Genomic DNA, 20,890 nt, shown 5'->3' with positions numbered 1-20,890 from the left:
TTCAAGGTCAAAATCGCTCATGTTTGCCTCTGTAATCAGTCATACCAAAGCACCGTCCCATGCATCTATGCCCCATCTTCTCCCATCTGTCGAAGAGCAAACGCCGTATCCATAAGAGTTTTGCTATCCGGGAGGTGGTTTCTGGCTGTCCGGGAGGTGATCCACTTATTATGGCCGCTGGCCAATGAGATCGCCGATCTCAGTACGTACTTCACTTCACCGCGACCGTTAATTGCTTACGTAAATCGTCAATTGCGACCGTTAATTGCGACTGGTGAATGCTTACTTAAGCGTCCGGTGGCTTGGGGTCGTAGCGACGCTCTTATTGGTCGATATCCAACAATAAGTGGATCGCCTCCCGGATAGCAAAACTCATCCATAAACCCACAGCGTCCATCACAAGTAAGTCATTACCAGTCCGGCGCGCTCCCGCACCCACCCCCACCACCAACAACCATCGTCCTCGCCTTCTCCATACCCAAAGCCCCCATCGGCTTGACACCAGGCCTCTTGGCCCGGTGGCCCTTGAAATGAATCTTCTTATCCAGCGCCTCAAATGGCGCCGCCCCGGCCTCCCCCTTCTTCACCATCCACTTCTTCGTCCCCAGCGCCGCATCAAGCTCCTCAACGGGCGGCAGCTTAAGGTACACCATCCCGTCGCCCGCACGCTCCTCTACGGCAAACGTCGCGATGCTCACCTCCTCGTCGTTCTTGCAGCTCCCGTCCGCGAGGTCAAAGTTGCGCTTGTGGTACGGGCAGGAGACCCACGGAGCCGGCCGCTTCTTTGCCTCGTTACCGCCGCTGCTACCTTTGGTGTCAGGGCCGCCATTACACCCGGAGTCGGGCTTCTTCGCATCATCGCACGTCTCCGCGGCGCCAGGCTCCTCGCCGATAAGCCCGTCTGACAGCACAAACTGCCTCTTGTGAGGACACATCTGCTGCGTGGCATAATACCGCCCCCTCACCCGCCACACAGAAAGCTGCGTATCCCCGCGCTTCACCGTCGCCGAGATGCCATTAGGCGTATCGTCCGCCCCGAAAAAGTGACTCGCCGGTAACATGGGCTGCCAGGTTGTACTACTCCACCTCTCCTTCAACCCCTTGAAGTCCTCCTTTGCGGAGTCAGGCGCCCAGGATACCGGCCGCGGCTGGTCGCGGTCGAGCTCGACCTCCATATTCACGAGCGTCTCCTCCGTGTTGTCAAACTGCTTGAATTTCGCGGCAATGACCGGGTTCTTGATGGCCTCGGCCCACTCGTCAAAGAAGCTGTCGACGAGCTCCTGCATCTGGGCCTCGAGCGAGGCGCAGATGCCGAGCTTATCTTCCAGAACGACTTCTTGAAGGTATTTGATGCCCCCGGGGAGGTTCTCGAGCCAACGCGCAGTGCGTTGGAGTCTGTCGGCGGTGCGGATGTAGAACATGAGGTAGCGATCGATGATGGGGATGACCTCGGTGGGTGGGACATCTTTGGCCAACAGCTCAGAGTGCTTTGGCTTGGCGCCGCCGTTGCCGGCCACGAAGATGTTGAAGCCCTTGTCTGTGGCAATGAGACCGAAGCTGAGGTAACAAGTTAGCAGGTTCTTGATTGGAGAATGAGGGTTTTCAGTCAACGCACTCTTTGTTTTGCGCCTCGGCACACTCGCGGACACACCCGCTGACGCCGCCCTTGATCTTGTGCGGTGCGCGAATACTTTTATATCGCTCCTCCAACCGCACCGCCATGCCCACGCTGTCGCCGACGCCGTACCGGCACCACGTCGTACCCACGCAGCTCTTGACAGTCCGCAGCGACTTTGCGTACGCGTGCCCGGACTCCATGCCGGCCTCGACCAGCATCCGCCAAATGTCCAAGAGATCCTGCTTCTTTGCACCAAACATGTCGATGCGCTGTCCGCCAGTGATTTTCGTGTACAGCTTGTACTTGGACGCCACGTTACCAATGGCGATGAGCTTGTCGGGAGTGATCTCCCCGGCAGACACGCGCGGGACGACGCTGTATGTGCCGTTGCGCTGGATGTTGCCGAGAAAGCGGTCGTTGGTCTCCTGAAGACCGTGCATGGGCTTGTCCATGACGTGACGGTTCCATAAAGAGGCAAAGATACTGCCCATGGTGGGCTTGCACGCCTCGCAGCCGAGCGAGGTCCGGTCGTTGCCGGCCTCACGCATGACATCCTCAAATGTCTGCAGCTTCTTAACGAGGATGATGTTGTACAGGTCGGCGCGGGAGTAGTTGAAGTGGGCGCACAGGTAGTTCTTGACCTCGTTGCCCATGGACAGCATGGTCTTGTTGAAGATTGTCGTCACGAGGGGCATGCAGCCGCCGCAGCCTGTGCCGGCTTTGGTGCACGCCTTGACTTCGCCGAGCGTCTTGCAGGTCCCGTCCTTGACGTTGTTGACCACATCGCCTTTGGTCACGTTGTGGCATGAGCAGATCTGGGTGTCGTCTGTCAAGTCGTCCCCGTCGTCTTCGCCCTCCTTTTTCGCGCCGAGGATGAGTTGGCTGGGCGGCATGTCCAGCTCCTTCATGTTCTTGACCATGGGTACTAGCTTGATGTAGTCTTTTGTATCGCCAATCATCATGCCACCCAGCAGGTACTTGCCGTCCTCGGTGAAGATATACTTCTTGTACACGTTCTGGAACGGATCGCGGTATGTGAGGGCCTTGACAGGGGCCGGTGGGAGGCCGTTTGTCAAGGTCTTGAGGGTGCTCTGCTCGTCGTGCTTTTTTGCTTTCCTTGCCACTTTGGGAGGCAGATATTGCGGGCCATCTCTGTCGGCGAAGAAGTCGCCAAAGCTGGCAACATCGACACCCAGAAGCTTCAGTTTTGTGCTCAGGTCGGGTCTCTTGAATAACCGGGGCTGGTGTAGCTTGGCTTGTGTGAGGTTGAAAGAAAGAACGTCGGCCATCTCGACTCCGGGAGCAATCAAGCCAAATGCCTGACTTTGCCAGCTTGCACACTCCCCAATGGCGTAGATGTCTGGTGTGCTGGTGCTTAAATCATCCCCAACAACGATGCCGCCGCCACGGTCAGCACACTTGATGCCTGCTCTCCTCGCCAGATCGTCTCGTGGCCGTACACCAATGGCGAAACATATAGTGGAGCAGTCCATACGCTCACCGTCCTCAAAGACGACACTCTGAACATGGTTGTCGCTCGTCACCTCGATCTTGCCCACACGCTTGCTGAGGAGCACATCGAGGCCGAGGTCTCTGACCTGGTCCACGACCATGATTCCGGCGTCGTTGTCTAGTTGTCGGCTCAGCACCCACCGGTTCCTCTCAATCAGCTTCACCTTGTCGAAGCAGTCCAAATCCATCATTGCCTTGGCAGCCTCCAAACCGAGGAGACCACCACCGACGACCGCTCCCACGGTGCCTTTCCTTTGAGCGGCAAACGCGATGAGGTTGATAAGGTCGTCTATCGTCCGGTACACGAATACGCCTGTTGCGTCGTGCCCGGGTGTGTGCTTGGGAAGGACGGCATCTGAGCCGGTGGCGATGACTAGAATGTCGTACGGTACGACCTCTCCATTCGAGCAGGTGACCGTTTTGGCTCGGGAGTCAATGTCAGTGACTCTGGTGTTGACATGGTATCCCAAAGAGCCTTGAGGTGTGCTATGATACTAGTCAAGGAATCAGCAAAAGAAACCAGTATAAGGATGGATGACGTCTGCACATACCCATTCTTCTGGGTTGAGGTAGAGATTCTCGACTTTGCGGTGGTCAAAGAAGCTCGTCAGGCCAACGCGGTTATAGGCAAGGTGAGGTTCCTCTCCTAGAACCGTGATGCTGTACTCGTTTGCGCGGGCGTCTAATTTCAGCATCTTCTCACTTGGAACAGTTAGTTAGTAGATCACACCACGTAGTGGCTCGCATCACTCACATGAAGGCGATGCCGACCATTCCCAGGCCGACAACGACGAGTCTCTTTCGTTCCGCCATGTTAAAGATGCAGATCACCAACGAGACACGATAACCAGGAAGAGTACACTCGGAGAGCGGAGGAGAATCGAAAGGAGAAAACGAGGAAACAGTAGAGACTCCCTACTGAAGCGAGTAGCAGCGGTCGTCGAGTTCATTAGGCCATCATAAAAGACGCATCATTCTCCCTCGGCGCACAATGAAGTCAGTGCAAGCTTGATCCGCTGGGATCAGCATCTCCGGCGAGACGGACGAGCAACCAGAGGTGCCCAAGAGCGACGAGCGCTGATTGGTCGCAGAGCTGAGACGATGACATCTGATTGACTATCTCCACGGTTTGGATTCCATAGAGTTTGGGGTCAAAGTACTTTGTGGTGGCACGGGTAGGTATTACCATTGAGCAATTGTACGGCCTTCAAGTCGAGTGACTCGATAACGTGGTGGGAGACCATCGGATGATAAGAGAATAAGAGACGAATCAGAAGTGCCGCATTATGACCCACAGCGGGCGGCTCTCGTTGCGCCGCGGAGAAAGAGACACCACCCTCTTCTGCCTTAGTCTCCCGAAACCACCAACGAATGAGGATATGGAACAATACGTGGGGAGACATGTTTTGGGTCTCCTAGGAGAAAGAGAGACGGGGTTCCGCCATCGTTTCTATGCGGCAGATAAGCATAGTCTTATTTCATTTGAGCCAGGTTTGATTGGGCAGGCTCCTTCGCTACTTACGCATACGACATCGAGACGGAGATGCTGCACTTGCTCTCCTGGCCATTGTAAGACCCACTAACCGAGACTACCTTACAGTTGCAATTGTAAGGTCCAGGATTTCACGTGCTTCTCTAAATGGTAGTTGCAACTGTACAGTCTAGCTCCCATGACATCACGCGGATGAAGCAGGAATAGGTCAAAGATCCATGTGTGAATGACGAATGAGCCTCATAGGAGCAACTAAAACGACCCAGTTCGTGATGCACTAAGGAGACTGACTGATCCCTGGCTACCAGCTCGTGGTCAAACGCCTTCATCTGACATCTGATGAATGCTGACACGATGTTCAGCGGCCACCACAGTCTCGAACCTCAAAAGAGACCAATACATTACCACCCGTAACTTTGACTTGTAGCACCGGCCATCACTCAGCAGTCCATCAACGTGACTCCTCGTCAGCCGCAACTCTCATACCCGCACGAACAAGCATGTGCTTTGGAACCTGCCGCGCATTAGATGCGGTCTTTTGAAGTGGTCCATTCGCCCCATACAGCCAGTTCTAGGTAAGGGGGTATCACCAGTGCCCGTTAGTATACATTTACTTTTACACACGCAAACCTCTTTTCGTACATTGCAGGTGAACAATTTCACGCCGCCCGCCTCACGCCGAAAAAGTAGTTGCCAACCTTCTCGCTGCCCTTGACCTCCTTCCATCCGAGCCCAGGCACATACACAACCCCCATTACTCGCGGCATCTCCCATCCCTTCCCCATGAACATACCCTTGAGCTCGTCGTCATTGATGTACTTGCGCCAATCGTGTGTGCCCTTGGGTACAATGCCCAAAATATCCTCGGCAATCAGGTTCGTCGTGAACCAGCTCGTCCACGTCCGCGCAATGGTGCTCCCAATAAGCCACCCGCCAGGCCTCACAAACGGCGCGCAGCGATCGAGGAACTCAGCCGGCGAAGACACGTGCTCGACAACCTCGAATACCGACACCACGTCATAACAATCTTCCGCCTTGGTCGGGACCGGCAGTGTCTCGATTGTGGCGGCCTTGTACTCCAACTTGCCCCTCAGCGCCGGATCACGGCGGGCATGACCCTTTGCGATGGCGAGCACGCCGGGCGTGGGGTCCACGGCCGTGACTTTTGTAGTATCGGGGAGCCGGGCCGCGCTCTCGGCGAAGATGCCGCCGCCGCAGCCGACGTCGAGAAAGCGTGTGGGTGTGGATGACGGATCGGGTTGGCTGGCGAGGCAGTCGCGGATGAAGTTGTGACGGAGCGGGTTCATCAGGTGCAGAAGGCGCGAGGAGCCGTGGGGGTCCCACCAGTCGGCGGCGAGGATGTTGAAGTGCTCGACTTCTTCGGGGGAGACGGAGGAGTACGTCGAGGTCGAGGACGAGGAAGAGGTCGAGCTCGGCCGGCGGAATTGGAGCGGCGCGGCGGCGGTAGCTGTTGCTGCAGGACTGGAACCCGTCCGGAGGGGGAGTGACGTCGCGGCCGCGCGGGAGGCTGGCTGAGTAGTTGTACCTGTCCACCGCAGCGCGCGCAGCAGGGCGGCTCTTGCCGAGCGAGAAGAGGCCATGGCGATTTGTGGTCGTGGATACTGATCGTGGTGTGGGGGTTTTGAATGTGCCGGGAGAATTCGATGGGAATCTGGAGCTTCGAGGGAGAAAATGATGACAAAGCAGAGTTGTGACGTGCTGGGGGCACCGGGGGTGGGATAAATTGGAGAATCTATCCGCGACCTCGGCGCTGTCACCGAATCAGAGTGCTCTCGAATCGGCAGCTCCCCCCGGTCTATTCTGCACCTCCCGTCGTTATCTGCAGGTGCGACATTCCGTCAAGACCGGGAGCATCATCCACGTGTAAGGTAAGGTATCAGAGCAGAGCAGGAACAACGACTTGGGATTGCAGCACACGCAGGATTCAGAGATTCATTTGTGCTCAAATGCAGGCCTTCGGAAGAGCCGCCCAGAATAATCGAACTTGGCGGAAGCCAGCTAAAAGTTGCAAGATGAATCCGCCTGGAAATGGGCTCATTTGGCTAGAACGTGGCCGCGCGCGGGTGCTTATTAGGAAGCTTTGTCAGCGCCCATGTGTAATTCTGACGGTTCCTTATGTAATCTACACGATTCCGGGTCGCACCAGTCGCAGCTTGAAAGTCGAGCAACAATGGGCTGAATGAGTTGAATGGACAGACTCTCCGAGGTGCCAGGAATGGTGGCTCCGCATCAGAACTCTGAAAGCCCGACCGCCGCCCGAGATGTCATGCCCGCTGGCCGATTCCTCGGCGCATTCGGCGCCAGGAACATTCAGCCCCTCCTCATCCCACCACAAATGTCCAGGGTCCAAAGTGCAGTTGCACGCACGCAAGCACATGGATGACAGGTGCAGACTAAAAGTCGGCCGGCGAATCCCATGAGTCAACCAACAAAGCCGAGCGATCCTCGGGACCTTTTTTTTTTTTTTTTTTTGGTTTTTTGGTTTTTGATTTTTGTCGTCCTTGCGCCGGCTTGGCGCCGGCCGACGACATGTCACATTTATAAAGGCAATCCTCCACATAGCGGGTTGACATCTTCTATTGAACACGTTGTAATTAGCAATCTGGTATTTGAAGAGTATCCTAAAGTCCAACATTGAGTTAATTGATGAATATCTGAAAATCATCCTAAGACTATACCATCTTACCAGATCCTATCATCCTCCAACTTCCAGGATCAGATAAACCGGAACCGGCCCAGAATTCAAAAGCCCCATCACCTTCCGCCCGTTTTGCCTCCACTCCTTCCGCATGACGGAATCTCGGGTGCGTTCCTGTTGAAGAAAACCTAAGGAAAAGAAAAAGACGATAAAGAGAGACCCGTACCCGCTCCTCCCCTTACCCCCTGGGCCACCGAACTTTGCCCGCAGAACCCCAAGCTAGCACCTAATTTCTGCCATCTTCCATACGCGCGCGCGGGGATCGGGCTTTTCAATTGAACAACAACCCCTCCCCCTCACCCCTCCGTCCCGTCCGTCCACCACTACCACCACCACCACACCGTCACGAGCGAAACCTCAGCCTCGACCGCAACCGCAACCGCAACCACCACCTCTACGTCGGGCATTCTCACCTTCTCTTCTTTCCACCGACAACAACCCCCTCTCGACCTCTCCATACACCAGCCGCAGCAATGCCTTCCTCAACAATAGACGAGTCAAAGTTCGACTCCATTCCGGACGCCATTGAAGCATTCCGTAAGTATTCCTCACCCCGGAACTTCCGCAGAACCTACCCTTCCCGCAACCCTCTTCCGCTCGCGCGTGCGCATCCACCGAGTCCGCCTTCCAATGCGTCATAGACACAATCCACTGATTCGTCAAACAACGCAGGCAACGGAGAATTCCTCGTCGTCCTAGACGACCCCTCCCGCGAAAACGAAGCAGACCTCATCATCGCAGCCGAATCCCTCACCACAGCCCAAATGGGCTTCATGATCCGCCACTCCTCAGGCTACGTCTGCGCGCCCCTCGCCCCCTCCCTCCTCCAAACCCTCAACCTCCCGCCCATGGTCACCACAAACGAGGACCCCCGCGGCACAGCCTACGCCGTCTCCGTCGACGCCGCCGATCCCCTCGTGACCACGGGCATCTCCGCCCACGACCGCGCCTTGACCTGCCGCGTCCTCGCCAATCCGGCCTCGGGACCCAACGACCTCCGGAGACCGGGCCACGTCTTGCCTCTGCGCGCGCGCGAGGGCGGTGTGCGCGAGCGGAGGGGCCACACTGAGGCTGCGGTTGACTTTTGCAGGTTGGCGGGGAAGAAGGAGGCCGCGGCGATTTGCGAGATTGTCGATGATGGTGTCCCCGTTGAGGGCCAGGCTGTGCACGAGGACCCTGGTATGATGAGGGGCGAGCAGTGCATCGAATTTGCGAGGCGGTTCGGGCTCAAGGTGTGCACGATCGAGGCCCTGGTCAATTATCTCGAAAAGACGGAGGGTAAGCTGGCCGTGAACGGGTCGTCGTAGTCGGCGGGTCGGTTTGTCGTTTTCGTAGTCGGTTCCAGTCCAGTGGAGCCAGCTTCGTGAAAGTTTGAGTCACCGCCTACTGGTAGGTTCTAGCAATCCCCCGTCAGCTGGAGCTTCGAGCAAGGGCGAAAGGTCGCACAAAGGACCGAGGAGGAGTTGAAGACCTAGGCCGCTCAAGAGAAGGCCAAAAAAGCCACTTTGAGGTTGCAAAAAAGAACATCCTTAGCCATCGGGCCGATGCGACTAGTCAGTTATTGGAGAGTCGCACCGAGAAGAGAAAGAAAGGGAGAGAAGCGAGAGAATGACATTACATGTCACGGTATGTATATACATTGGTATATCCTTGGATTTGGCGGGTTACTAGGTATAAAGACGAGGCTCAAAACCAAAAACAGCATGGGCACTTCACGGGTGCTTCAAATTCTACTCTTTCTCATTTTGCGTCATATCTCAGTCATATCGAAATTCAGCACGCACTGGCTAGTCCAAGTTGTTTAAAGATCAACCTCGACGATGCTGCTATTCTGGAATAAGGGATGACAGGATGTGTGGCATCTCTCCAATCTTACAACACGAAACGCTCACACAAATTGTAAACAACACATGTCGAGGTTACGATTCTAGACTACTGTAGTTTTGCAACCACCCGCAGCGGGTACTAGCCATCACTTGACGTATTGAGCGAAGCTGCCAAGCTGGGGTACACCGCCACACAAGAAGAGAAACACCAATAACTATTCCACTGCATTGGATCTGCTGAGACATAACCCCTTTGCAGTACATGAACCCGCGCTTTCATATCTCTACACCAAAAGATCCTCGTCTATCCGGACTTGAACTGTACCCAAGGTCACCTTATCTTAACCTCACCTAATTCAACTACGGAACTGCACCCCACGACCCAGATGAAGATCTGGATGCTCCAGACTGTTTTCCCCATGGAAATTTAATAGTCCCTGATGATGCAAATCATAAATGCAAAGGTGGTCTGCTCCCGCTCCCGCATCATACGATCAGTTTACCCAAAAAAAAAAAACTAAAAAAAAAAAAAAACTGCACCCACGCCCAGCCCCCCCAAATCCCTGACGATTACATCGTGATCTAACACTTTTCTGGGCAGGCAAATGCAAGTTTAAAACACCCTCCAACACAAGGAAGCATTCTAAGCGGTCCAATGATACAAGACGGCTGACATTCTTGTGTCCCCCAAGTATGTCCAGAAAGGGTTTATCTTGGGGGTACAAGTTCCAACCAACCGAGCCACCGGGACACGAAAGAAAAGAAAGGTATCTCAGTTGTTGGTTCTGACATGCGAAGCTAGCGAACAGCATCCCATGCACCCTTCAAGCAGAAAAAGCAGAGTGACTTAACCACTCACCTCACCTCACCTCCCTCCCCTCGGCACATCCGAAAACTTTGGCCACTGCACCTCGGCACAGATTCATCACCCTTCGGCTTCGGGATGCCGATACTGATCAACAAGCTATACGGATAGATAGTGTGCTCGAGGCGGCCCAGGATCCACGTACTGATACCTCGACAACACTACCTCTCTCAATAAGAAAAGAAGAACAAAACATCAACGCGCATTGTTACTGCCTGCCTATGATACCCAGATGTAATCCCCATCATGATGCCCCCCATGCGTTATGCCGCGTATCCCCATGCCATACGTCGGATGCCTGTGTCGGATGCAAGAATACCAATGCAGTTTCCCATCACCGCCCGCGTCCCCCGTGCATAGGATGCACCTCGTCTAATAACGCCAGCAATGCATGTATGTATCCATCACCACCACCATCATCAACATCATCATCCAGCCCGTCTTCCTGGGCAGTCAAAACCATCAAGTCAAGCCAAGTGAATCTAGCACTCGACCTTGTCGCCCTTCATCCACTCCCCCAGATCCCCCTCGATATCATACGTGGCGTTGGCAACCTGTCCCCCAGGCTTACGGTCCCAAGCCCACATGTCGGCGTACTCTGGCTCCAGCTTGCCGTGCATCATCTTGACGACGTACTCGCCAATGACGGGGAAGAACTTCCAGGCGTGGAACGAGCCGCCCGTCGCGACGTAGAGATTCTTGCAGCGGGAATGAGGGGAAATAAGAAAGTCGTGCCCAGGCGTGGTCGCGTCCCTGTTTTGTGTGTGGCTGTGTAAGCATATCTCAGGCCGAGTTTTACGGTGATACGACGGCAAACGAAAAGACGAGAGACTTACCAGCAGACGCGGTACTTTTCAATCACTTTGCCCTCCATTTCGTCTCCATAAAGGCCTTTAAGGGTCCTGCGAGCTTGTTCCTTGAGTCGCTCGGGAACTCCGTCTTCGGTCCATTCAGTGAGGCTTGGAGACGACGGTGCTAGAGACATGTTCTTGCCGGTCATGGCGTGGAGCTGGTGATATGTGAAAGCCATATCACAGTTGAACTTGAGCGTTCCATCCGGAGTCATGGACATGGACTCGCCTACTCTCTCGTCAATATCTGTTCTTGTAAAACAGTAGAAGTGACTTACCTTTGACCGAGGGAAGACGGTTCTTAAGCACGGGAATGCCTTCAAACTTGTCCTTGTGCGCCCCCTGAACGCTGGTAGTGAAGCTCACGGCGCCGGTAGCAACGACTCTATCCCCAGCGTGGAGTTCCTTCCGCTCAGGGGCACTCTCCAGGAGCAACGACGAGGTACGAGCACCGGTGCAGAGCAACACGACGCCCTTGACCTCGTGTCCGTTGTCTAGCCTAACTCCGGTGCAGTCTCCAGCGCTGTTGAATAGCAAGCTCGTGACCTCGGCCGTGATGAGCTTAGCCCCTTCATCGACAACTCTCTGGCGAGCAGCTTCGAGGGCGTTGGCCGCCTCGAACCAGCCGCACTGAGGGTTATACCTCACCCGGTCGAGTCCTGCAAAGTCGGCCGTGGCGAAGGCAGACCACTCAGCTCGCACCTCGTCAGGGGTCATCCATCTGGCACCAGCCTCGTGGCCGAGCGTGCGATGGACATCTCGAGCCTTGTCGTTGTGATTCTTGTCCTTGTTGTTATGAGGCTCAGCACGGATCATGCCGACTTGGTGGAAGAAGGGGTTCCAGAAGGAGTCAGTCTCCCAAACCTTCAAGGCCTCGATGGCCAGCTTCGCATAAGGTAGGTTTGGGTAGTCATTCCTCCCAATCTTGGAAATATCGTGGGACGCTGCCTTGGGGTTGGCGAGGGCGGTAGGGTCAATGAGAACGATGCCGGAGTCGGGCTTGTATTTACGGAGCCAGAGGATCGTCGAGAGGCCAAAGATGCCTCCCCCAACGACGATGAAGGTTTCCGACTTGACGCCGGTGCCCTGAGGGACAGTGAAGGGCGCTGACTTGGCCATGATACGTTTCTTGTTTGCAATGTATCTTGCTCCTGCGAGCTGATTGTGACTAATACGAGTAAAATCTCACATCACTCCGGGCACGGCTCGAGTCTTTATATAGACAAAGATGTCAGCATCTCCAAGACCGAAAGAAGAGAGAAAAGAGCAACGTATTTTCCGCAAAGGGAGAAAGTATTTGATACACACGCCTACGCCTACGCCTCAATGGCTTTCTCCGTCCATCCGTTCCTTCATCGTCCACGGCTCACGCGCGGATATCCGTTCTACTCCAAGGGACCCGCGCAGCAAGCACGCGCGAGATTAGATGCCGACGTCCAACCGACCACCGACACACACACACGTCCACTCGGGGAAGGACCGACGTCGACACTGACACTTGGGATGTCATAGGAAAACTCGCCATGGCTCTCCCTGGGAATCGTACGGGGGAATCAAGTGACCTGGAATGGCCTGACTCTGAATCCCTGGAGTGAGGATCTAGAGTGAATGGAGGCGGCCGAGCCCCGGGAAGTCCCAGATGTACATGGTCATGGGCGCAGCAGGACGGGGTAATACGACTTGCATTCGATGGAGCCATGCCGTGTGTGCTGTGTTGTTGGAACCATGGGAGTGAGTATACCCACGACACGGCCACGACGGTCGATTCCCATCAGTAGACGGTGGCGAAAAAGAGAGTTGGGGTTAGACAGGAAGCAAAGGGCGAAGGAGCAGAAGGTCGCAACAGAAGCGGCGTATTCTTCTCGGGAGTGGCAGCAGGCGGCGCCGAGTGAGGTGAGACCAAACAATCTGACAACGTAGGTATCGGTTGTCAGTGGTCACGTCTGCCTGGTAGTGTAGTGTAGTCTAGCGTAGACCACGTTGAGATGGATGGTCGTTGCTTTGGGCTTGGTGTTGTGACTTGTTCGATGCGAGAGTGTTGGAGGGGACTCTGGAGGGGGGTGCAGTAAGCGAGTAATGAAGAGGACCAGGGGGGTTTGCCGTTGAGGATGCGGGCCTTTCCATGCGCTTGCGGTCTCTTGAGGTCGTTGGAATCGAGCAAGGAAGCCACGATCTCAAAGGGTTTGAAGTTACCTTAGGTAAGGCAGCTGCCATGGTCCATCATCCATGGGTGTAGGGAAGGAGGAGTGGAGGACGGGGAGGAAGGGTCAGGGGGGGGGGGAAGGAACGGAGTAGGTACGTACTCTTTCATGACCCTAAGGTAGATTGATATCCAGGAAGGGTAGGGGTCTTGCCATGGGTAAGTGTTGCACCATGGCCCTGCCTTGTTCGACTGCCAAACCGTCCGTCTCTTCTCATTGGCTCGGCCTTTGCTCCTTTTCAACTGACCAATCATAGCTCAACAGCTCCAACTACCCTTGGCTTCCATCAAGAACACCCCCTAGCCTAGCGTTCTTTTCTCGGCAAAGAAGACTAGTATCAATGATATCTCGACAAATGTTCAAGACCCAGGTCAGGCACCTCTCTATCCATACTCTGCGAGCCTGCAATGCTGATGAGGAAATGCTAAAGACGCCAGGAAACGCCTAGGGCGGGACAACAACCCTTGAAGATTCTCCATATCACTAACGCAGGTCACGACGAATCCAGCGTTGGGCGATTCGTACGGATGGATACTCAACAACTCCATCCAAAAACAGTCCACGTGGGGGTCGTTCCTCCTTGCAAGTCTACCCTCGCATGGAGATGGCAGTCCATCCATTATTACTGCCTCTCCTCTCATACCAGCCAAGAGCTCTCACTCATTTGTTCGATGTAGTCTCGAGTAAGGCCAGTAGCGATGGGTGTATAGATAGCAAACTTGCGAGTTGCATACACAAAACAAATTCAAGACTCTTTCCGGACATTGCTACCCTTCCGGATGGACTGGCCGTTTTCTCGTTGCTTTTACCGTTGTTTTTGGGTGTGGTCTTGGGTTCAATTACCTCACCTACCGAGTAGTATCAGTTCGCTGCCTGACCGTATTTCCTAGAATGCGCCATGTTCCAGCTATCTGTTGAAGCGGTCTTCTTGCCGTAGCATCCAATCGAAAGGACTTGTTGGTCAATCCCTTGCTCTCTCGCTTTCAATCTCTCAGTCTTCCTCTTTCTTCGTCTCTCTCTCTCTCTTTCTGTCTCTCTCCTTTGTGGTCTCTTGCAGTTTCTCTCCTCTTCTTCATCAAACGCCGAGAAAAATACTCTCTCAGTTCTCTGGCGCGCTTCTAACTAGGGGCACCCCAACTCGATCGACTGCATCCCTACCGGAATTCGCTTCCGTCAGCATGGTCGATTTTCGAGATACGGGTTCGCAGACAGGCTCATTAGAAAATACCATGTTCCATCAAAAATTCATGGTCAAGCCTGGGCACTCTTGCTGCGTGCGCTACCCATCATCTCTCTGCCCCTCCCCGCGCTAGTGTGTAAAAAAAAGTATCTTCCCAACCAACTTGGGAACTCACACACTTCTGTCTCTCTGTCTCTCTCTTACCTGGTGCATTGTGTTTCCCTTACACGTTTGCTGCATTTGCCTCTTTCTCGCTGCGGCGTCTGTCATTCTCGTATATTCCCCCCCCCCCCTCTCCATCAATGATCTGACATCAAGGTAGGGTATATCTCCAACCCCTTCGAGAAAAAGGCGCATGTCAGAAGTGAGGCAATCACCTCGTGAAACCCCCTCCCATCATAGACGCTCTGCCGCCGTCCCGTGTCCAATCGCTTGTAGATGAAGTGCAGGTGTAAATTGCATGCGAAGAAGCGGTTCGCCATGTAAGGGTTCAGAAACACCTGTAGTGACCAGACCTTTTTTTTTTTTTTTTTTTTTTCGCACATCTCCTTCGGGAGACGATCTGCCCACGAGGTGTTGTTGCACCAGCTTCGCCAGCGTCCTTCCCGTACGACACGACATCTGATCAGTGATGACAGACAGTGACAGGCAGGCATGCCTCCGTAGCCCTTCCCACAGCAAGCCAGCCCTTTTCCCTGCCTTGCCTTGCCTGCCCACCCCAAGCCTGCAAGGTCCAGAACTCACAAACGGGGGAGGCACACACACACACACACACAAAGCTGACGCCCACGGCACACCTCTCGCTTAGTTTGAGTGTGTCCCCTTCCCTCTTTTTTTTCCTTCCCAGCCCTTCCCAGGTTCTGAGCCGTCTTGCCGGTCCACGTCCTGGCATCTCATGCCGTTAGTACGAATACGCCCGCTCTTTCCCTTCTTGTTTACGTATGCCAGTCCCCGTCTTGAAGCATTGAAGGATTCCGCAGTAAGCGTAAACTAATTGATACCTGGTAATCCAAAATGATACAAAACGTCGACGTCGACGACTCTCCCTCAATGAGTCAGTATCGACCAGGTTTAATCGGCAGGCATGTCACCCACCTACTGTTCGTTTGTATCCGTAGAGAGCGCGCAACAACCTTGGCCAATGCCTCTCGACTGTCATCTTTGATGGCGCCCGCATGAGATTGTCCATGTTTCACTGGCACACCGCAAAGCCCGAAGAATTACCAATCGGCATCACCTGCAGATGTTGCCGACTGAAACGTTTCCTCCGTTCGCTGTTTGTTGGACTCTTCCGAGTTTTCTTCGAAAGACGGCGCAGCGCAAGGATACAGAGAGCTGTCCAATAGGCATGGGTTCTTTGCCAACAAAATGATATTTGGTAACCAACATCGATCGTGGTCCGTAATACTTTGTGCACGTATTTTCTGTGCCAATTTTTCATAGGTAGGCTAATCCCTAGGGTACTCTCATACAGCAGCCAACCACTCAATAGTCAAGAACCAAACTGTTCTGACCAACCAGTTCCCCCATGCAAGGCGCATCGTGTGCGCATCCCAATCCAAAATGACTGTCGCTGACCCCTGCCAACATGAGAGTAATGGTACTTTGTGCTAGCCCAACGCCGTGGAATGCTTGTCCCTTATACCAAGCAAGAAACAAAGAGAAAAAACCGCTGTTGCCCCCAATCATCATATCGTGCTGTAAATGGAATTCGCCCTGCCTGTCCCGGATGTCGTCCCGGTTGCTGACCCGGGATTCAACCCGGCTGCAGACTATTTCATGAGCTTAGATGCAATACTACCTTCGAGGCCCAGGCAATGGTAAGGGCTGATCGTGCTTTACATTTTGCTGATGTCGAACTAATTGGTCCTTCCTGGCGAACCCGTCCTTATTTGGACACCCTGGTAGTTGGCACTTGTGAGGTTTGGAATGCTTCTGCAAGTGTTGCCTGCTCATGTTAGCGTTGAACTCAGAGATGGAATCAGCCGTCATACCTGTACATGCAGTTCCGATGAAAGATTTTGGGTCCTCCATTGATATTTTGACCCCCTTTTTGGCACGTCCTCCAGTAAGGGCACCTATACTCGCCCTTGCCTCTGTGTCGAAGAGAGTCCATATCCACGCGATTCGGGTTCCTGTCGTCCGAGTCGTCCGCATCCAAGACATCGTCATCCTCCTCCTCTTCCTCGTCATGTGGAGATGGTGGGCTTGTTGATCGTCTGTCACCATCAGACGGATGGTAAGTACGTGAGCTATCAGAAAACGATGCCGTAGATCCCACCGCAGAGAACCCCGTTGTCGAGCTCGATCCTAGAACGGAAAATGACGACCTAGAGCTGGAATCCGAAGCCAAAGGGTGCTGTCTGTACTCTGGAGGATATTTGTGTTGGTGTGGTGGAGCTGCGCGATCTCTGATAGTCTTCAGATTGCCCGCACTACTGTTGATCTCTTCCTTCATATTGCTAGAAACGCCGTCAGCATTGCGCACCTCTCACGGCCAGAAAACATGTACTTGTACGCACGTTAACATTTTGTGTTGAGTTTTTGCGAATTCCAGAATGCCCATATCGTTGAACCCATTGGCGCGGTATGCCTGGTCTACGAGATTGTGCCCTGTCGATTCCAAGCGCTCCTTCGTCAGGTAGTCGTCGGTGAACTTCTTAAAGGCGTCCAAAACATGCATCATGACATCTGCCATGTACGCCAATTCCCCTTCCTTCTGACTGTGCCGCGGAAACGTCTTTCTACATTCATCAAATATGCCCGTGAACATCATGAGAGCCTCCGTTTCCCGGTTGACGGCTTTCTCAGGGTTGAGTAACGAGTTGATATCGAGAGGCATGTTGAAAGAGGTGGCGCAGCCCGAAGCATGAACTCAATAAAGATGGTGCCGGTTCGTGGATGGTCGTGAAGTGTGTTGTGCCAAGTTAAAACAGCAGGTCGAAACGGTTGATTTGTCGTTTGGAGCGAGTATTACGGTGGAATTTCGAAGCTCCGATGTTGAAGTGAGGACGAGGCCGGTGGTGACAGCAGCTCAATAGACCATTTCGAAGTAGACCAAGTGGGTCTTTGTGGAAAAAGGCAAGCTCGATGATGCTGGCCAGGCCAAGGAGGGATTTACAAGGAGTCGAGACGTTGAGAGAAGGCAAGCGTTGGCGTTGGTGTTAATGGAGCTAGAGAAGTGCTAGAGGCAACGTCCCGGTCACAACTCAGGAAAAGTTTGTAGGATTTGGGCAGGGGAAAGTAGAACTTGGAAGATGGAGACGGGTGGAGAGGGGGTTGAGTTGAACAAAGTGACGGGGGAGGGGAAAGAGAAAAGAGATAAGACCCGAGTCTAGCAGAAACACGCACGAGGGACGGCGGATAAGGCCAGAGGAGAAGCTAAGGTAAGGGAGTGAATGGTTGAAGGCAAGGAGAGAAAGAGAATCAATCTGATGGATGGAGAATGACAATCGACGGGGCGAGGGCCGGGGGGACCTGAGGGGAGCGGCAGACGGCCAAAAAGCGGATCTCAGACTGGCACGAGGGGGCAACGACTCGCCGAAGACGCAGCAAGCATGCAATGGCGTGTTGGCGACAGCGACGATATTGGCGAGAGGTGCGTGTGAGGAAATGAAGATGAGAGAGTGGTGGTGAATCCTCCAAGTAGCTGCAGATGCGGTCTCAGTCGTAGTGCCCCGTCCCTTGCCTCGTTACGCCCGTAGGAATCGGTCAAGCAAAGAGCCCAAGTCCCAGGAGTCAGGACTCCCGAGGCTCAGTAGAGAGAGGGGACCTGAGAGGGGGGGCCAAAAATGGAGAGGGGGAAATGATGAGGAGCCTGGAGGAGAAGTCTTGGTGGGCGGAGGGGGGCAAGACACGACACGAAAGAGGAGGGCATGACATGGCGAGTGAGGCAAGTAGAGGAGCCCTTTGGCGCAAAGGAGGAAGTGAAAGTGGAGGAAGAGAAGAAGCGAACGAGGCCATCCGTGAGGAGAACTGGAGTGGCATTCTGCATGTTTCTGCATGTCTAAGACGGAAGGGGTGCAAGGGCCAATGGTGGGTTGACGGTTGGCTTCGCGTGGGTGGTGGATAAGCAGACCAAGTGTAAGCAGAGCGAGACAAAAGAGGGAATGGGTGCGACGCAGTAGCGACGCAGTTGCGACGCAGCGACGGGAAGAAGCAATTGTGCGGCTCGAGGCAGGGCAGGTTCGGGGAGGGGGCCCAGAACGCGGCCGATCTGAAGGAGAAGTTCAAATGTCCAGAGCATCCGTAAAGACTGGAGTATCCATACCTAACTAAGCGTGCCAAGGTACCTTGCGGCGTGGGAAGTGGATGAGAGAGCAGGCACCGTTACCGGGACCCATAAGGCAGGTTGACAGGGTGGGGATCATGGAACCCAAGGCACGGCCGCAGGGAGACCAAGGTACCGTACCTACCTTACTCCGTACCTTCCTTACCTAACATAAGGTAAAGTAAGGTGAGGTGAGGAAAGTACGAAGTATTTTGTCAATCTACCATATCGAACTTTGAGGAAGGGAAGGCAGCAACGGATGACAGGCAGGACCGAATGCTGGTTGAGGTGCCCTTGTAGAGCTGTACACTCGGGGCAGGCAACTCGCGGTCTCGATTCTCCTACAAGTTGAAAAGACGCCAAAGAAAAGGCGGTGTCAGTCACGGTTGGGAGCATGGCGCTACCTGTCCTCGCGCTAATCATCTGGATGGGCGTTGCAGCATGCGGTAAGTTGGGAGCTAGAAGCATGTCAATACGCCTTTGTGGACGTACCTTGCGTAGCCTGACGAAATGGTAATTGCAAGACATGGGGGCCAGGGGCTTGTCCGAAGGATGCCCGTTCGAACGCCGTTGATGGCATCTCGATGATGTCGATCAGCATGTTGGAAGCTGGTGCTAGAGCCGGTGCCGGTGCCGGTGCGGATAGTGACCAGACCGTTGGTACCTCTTCTGTTGGTTGCGCGGCTTTGCCGAAGGGGTCAAGGTCAAGGTCAAGGTTATGGTCTGGGTGATGAAAGGTGATGATGTCCACGATGGTGATAGTGGCACCCAACAGACGCCTCAGATCAGCAAGGGTCATGGCCGCGGATAAACGAGAGACAAAGAGATGAGGATCCAGGAACAGCCTGCAAAATGAAGCAAGCTGAGAAAGAACCTATTGCCCAACTGCAGCGTGCTGGAATTGGAAATGAAGTACGGATACCATCCGTCGACCAGGATGAAGCAACGCTGAAGTTCTGACCTGCTCTCATCTTGCATGAGGACCAGAAAAGATGTGCTGCAAGTGATAGCTATTGATCATGGTTGCCAGACCCCTTCTCCTCCGTCGGTATCCGTACGGACATTGGGCGCCTGTACGTCAACCTAACTTGGTATCCGAAGGCATTTTGTTGCATGAGGGATCGGCAAACCCTCCCCACGTCGTATCTCTCGGAGAATCGTGCAGTTGATTGAGCATCGAGGCAAGAAGAGGAAAAAGAAAACATGAACGGAATGGAAGACCAAGATACCACGCATGCCACGATCCCCTGGGCTCCATGGCCGGCGGCCAGGTCATGTCATGGAACTTGAAAGGTCAGGACAGGGTCGGGAAGGCAGGACGAGCGTGGGGCGGGCGAGGGAAGGAGGGAAGTTGATGTGGGCACTCACCACTGGGAACCTGGAAGGAGTCAAGAACAGAAACGAATACTGGGGAGCTGGTGAGCTGTGAGCTGTGGGCGAGCTGCAAAGCGGCAAATACCCATTTCACAATTCAAGCTGGGCGCAGCGCCGCAGACTTGCAAGTTGCCCGCCGCAGTCCCAGTCCGCGCGACCGAACCCGCTTGCTGCAGCATTGATCGGTTCGTTCGATTTGCAACATTGGACCAGGGAGAAATGCATGTGCAAGCAAATGGGGAAAGGCGTGCCTCAGAAACCCATGTCTGCAGACTGGCACACTAACAGATTACAGTAGGCAGGCGGATGCAGGTCGTTGGTGGCGGGGAAAGAGGGAGGGGGGGCACTGTTGGGAAGGCACGCTAGCGAGGATACCTAGTGACAACTGTGACATGGGCAAGATGGGGAAGGGGGGCACCATCAATACTTCGCGACTTCGTACACGAGGGAAGGAGGGGGGAGGCGAAGGGTAAAGATCGGCCTCGGAAAATACCCCTTCATCGTTCAGCAAGCTCTGGCAACTTGGCAAGAGTCACTTTCCTGTCCGACATTCCTGCCTCACTCATGTTCCCTCCTTCTCACCATGCTTTCTTTTTATTGCAGATGCCCTCAGGTTTCTTCCATTCTCCATGAAGTACCCGCACCTTCCTTACCTTACCTTATCGCGTCTTCCTGGCCCTCCCGTGGGTCCACTCGTGACTGCACAATTCAGGGAAATGCGTTGGGTGTGATTCTCCTGCTGTGCCACAAAGACAGTCCACTTGTTCGATTTCCCCTTCTCGAGAACGTGCGGGGTTCTGCTTTCTTGACAACCTGCCCATCTACATGCCATCCATCCTGTCCTGATCTTACCCGCGTGCGACGCGCTCAGGTGATTTCCATGATAATTCATCATCTTGCTTTCTGGGACGTCGACAAAGAACGACACGAATACCTGACTACACATTCCCAAACACGCGCCTCCAAGGGTCCGGAGTTGTCG

The 20,890-nt window shown here is 54.2% G+C and overlaps 5 protein-coding genes across 5 annotated transcripts; 1 reads left to right on the top strand and 4 right to left on the bottom strand.

The window, feature by feature from the left end:
* Nucleotides 1–197: 197 nt before the first annotated feature.
* Nucleotides 198–4,179, bottom strand: BDP81DRAFT_57227 (nitrite reductase). The gene is made up of 4 exons (XM_060596006.1): nt 3,885–4,179; nt 3,682–3,832; nt 1,616–3,624; nt 198–1,557 (listed from the first exon to the last, which is right to left on the bottom strand). The coding sequence occupies exons 1-4, from the start codon at nt 3,941–3,943 to the stop codon at nt 411–413; spliced, it is 3,366 nt and encodes a 1,121-aa protein (XP_060442927.1). The 5' UTR covers nt 3,944–4,179; the 3' UTR covers nt 198–410.
* Nucleotides 4,180–5,281: 1,102 nt separating this feature from the next.
* BDP81DRAFT_271692 (3-demethylubiquinone-9 3-O-methyltransferase) lies at nt 5,282–6,028 on the bottom strand (the record flags this gene model as incomplete). Its single annotated transcript, XM_060582935.1, has 1 exon — nt 5,282–6,028. A coding segment is annotated over one exon (747 nt), but the record flags the coding sequence as incomplete, so codon positions are not given.
* A 1,786-nt stretch (nt 6,029–7,814) lies between these two features.
* Nucleotides 7,815–8,648, top strand: BDP81DRAFT_324705 (DHBP synthase RibB-like alpha/beta domain-containing protein; the record flags this gene model as incomplete). Its single annotated transcript, XM_060584907.1, has 2 exons — nt 7,815–7,878; nt 8,014–8,648. The coding sequence occupies 2 exons, from the start codon at nt 7,815–7,817 to the stop codon at nt 8,646–8,648; spliced, it is 699 nt and encodes a 232-aa protein (XP_060442925.1).
* Nucleotides 8,649–10,514: 1,866 nt separating this feature from the next.
* Nucleotides 10,515–12,002, bottom strand: BDP81DRAFT_324874 (FAD dependent oxidoreductase; the record flags this gene model as incomplete). Its single annotated transcript, XM_060584925.1, has 3 exons — nt 10,515–10,785; nt 10,869–11,115; nt 11,162–12,002. 3 exons carry the CDS (start codon nt 12,000–12,002, stop codon nt 10,515–10,517), a joined length of 1,359 nt encoding a protein of 452 aa, XP_060442924.1.
* A 4,243-nt stretch (nt 12,003–16,245) lies between these two features.
* On the bottom strand, nt 16,246–17,106 carry BDP81DRAFT_451544 (uncharacterized protein; the record flags this gene model as incomplete). Its single annotated transcript, XM_060592636.1, has 2 exons — nt 16,246–16,726; nt 16,787–17,106. 2 exons carry the CDS (start codon nt 17,104–17,106, stop codon nt 16,246–16,248), a joined length of 801 nt encoding a protein of 266 aa, XP_060442923.1.
* Nucleotides 17,107–20,890: the final 3,784 nt, after the last annotated feature.

Source organism: Colletotrichum phormii (assembly GCF_030913505.1).
Source record: "Colletotrichum phormii strain CBS 102054 chromosome Unknown BDP81scaffold_15, whole genome shotgun sequence".
Classification (NCBI taxonomy): domain Eukaryota; kingdom Fungi; phylum Ascomycota; class Sordariomycetes; order Glomerellales; family Glomerellaceae; genus Colletotrichum; species Colletotrichum phormii.
The sequence above is the reverse complement of the archived record's forward strand: the minus strand, read 5'-3'. Positions and strand labels throughout refer to the sequence as shown.

Coding starts and splice junctions, on each gene's coding strand:
- BDP81DRAFT_57227 (XM_060596006.1), bottom strand. CDS start 3,943: ATGGCGGAACGAAAGAGACTCGTCGTTGTCGGCCTGGGAATGGTCGGC. Junction 3,625..3,681: donor ACCTCAACCCAGAAGAATGG/GTATGTGCAGAC, acceptor TTCCTTGACTAG/TATCATAGCACACCTCAAGG. Junction 1,558..1,615: donor GCCGAGGCGCAAAACAAAGA/GTGCGTTGACTG, acceptor TTGTTACCTCAG/CTTCGGTCTCATTGCCACAG.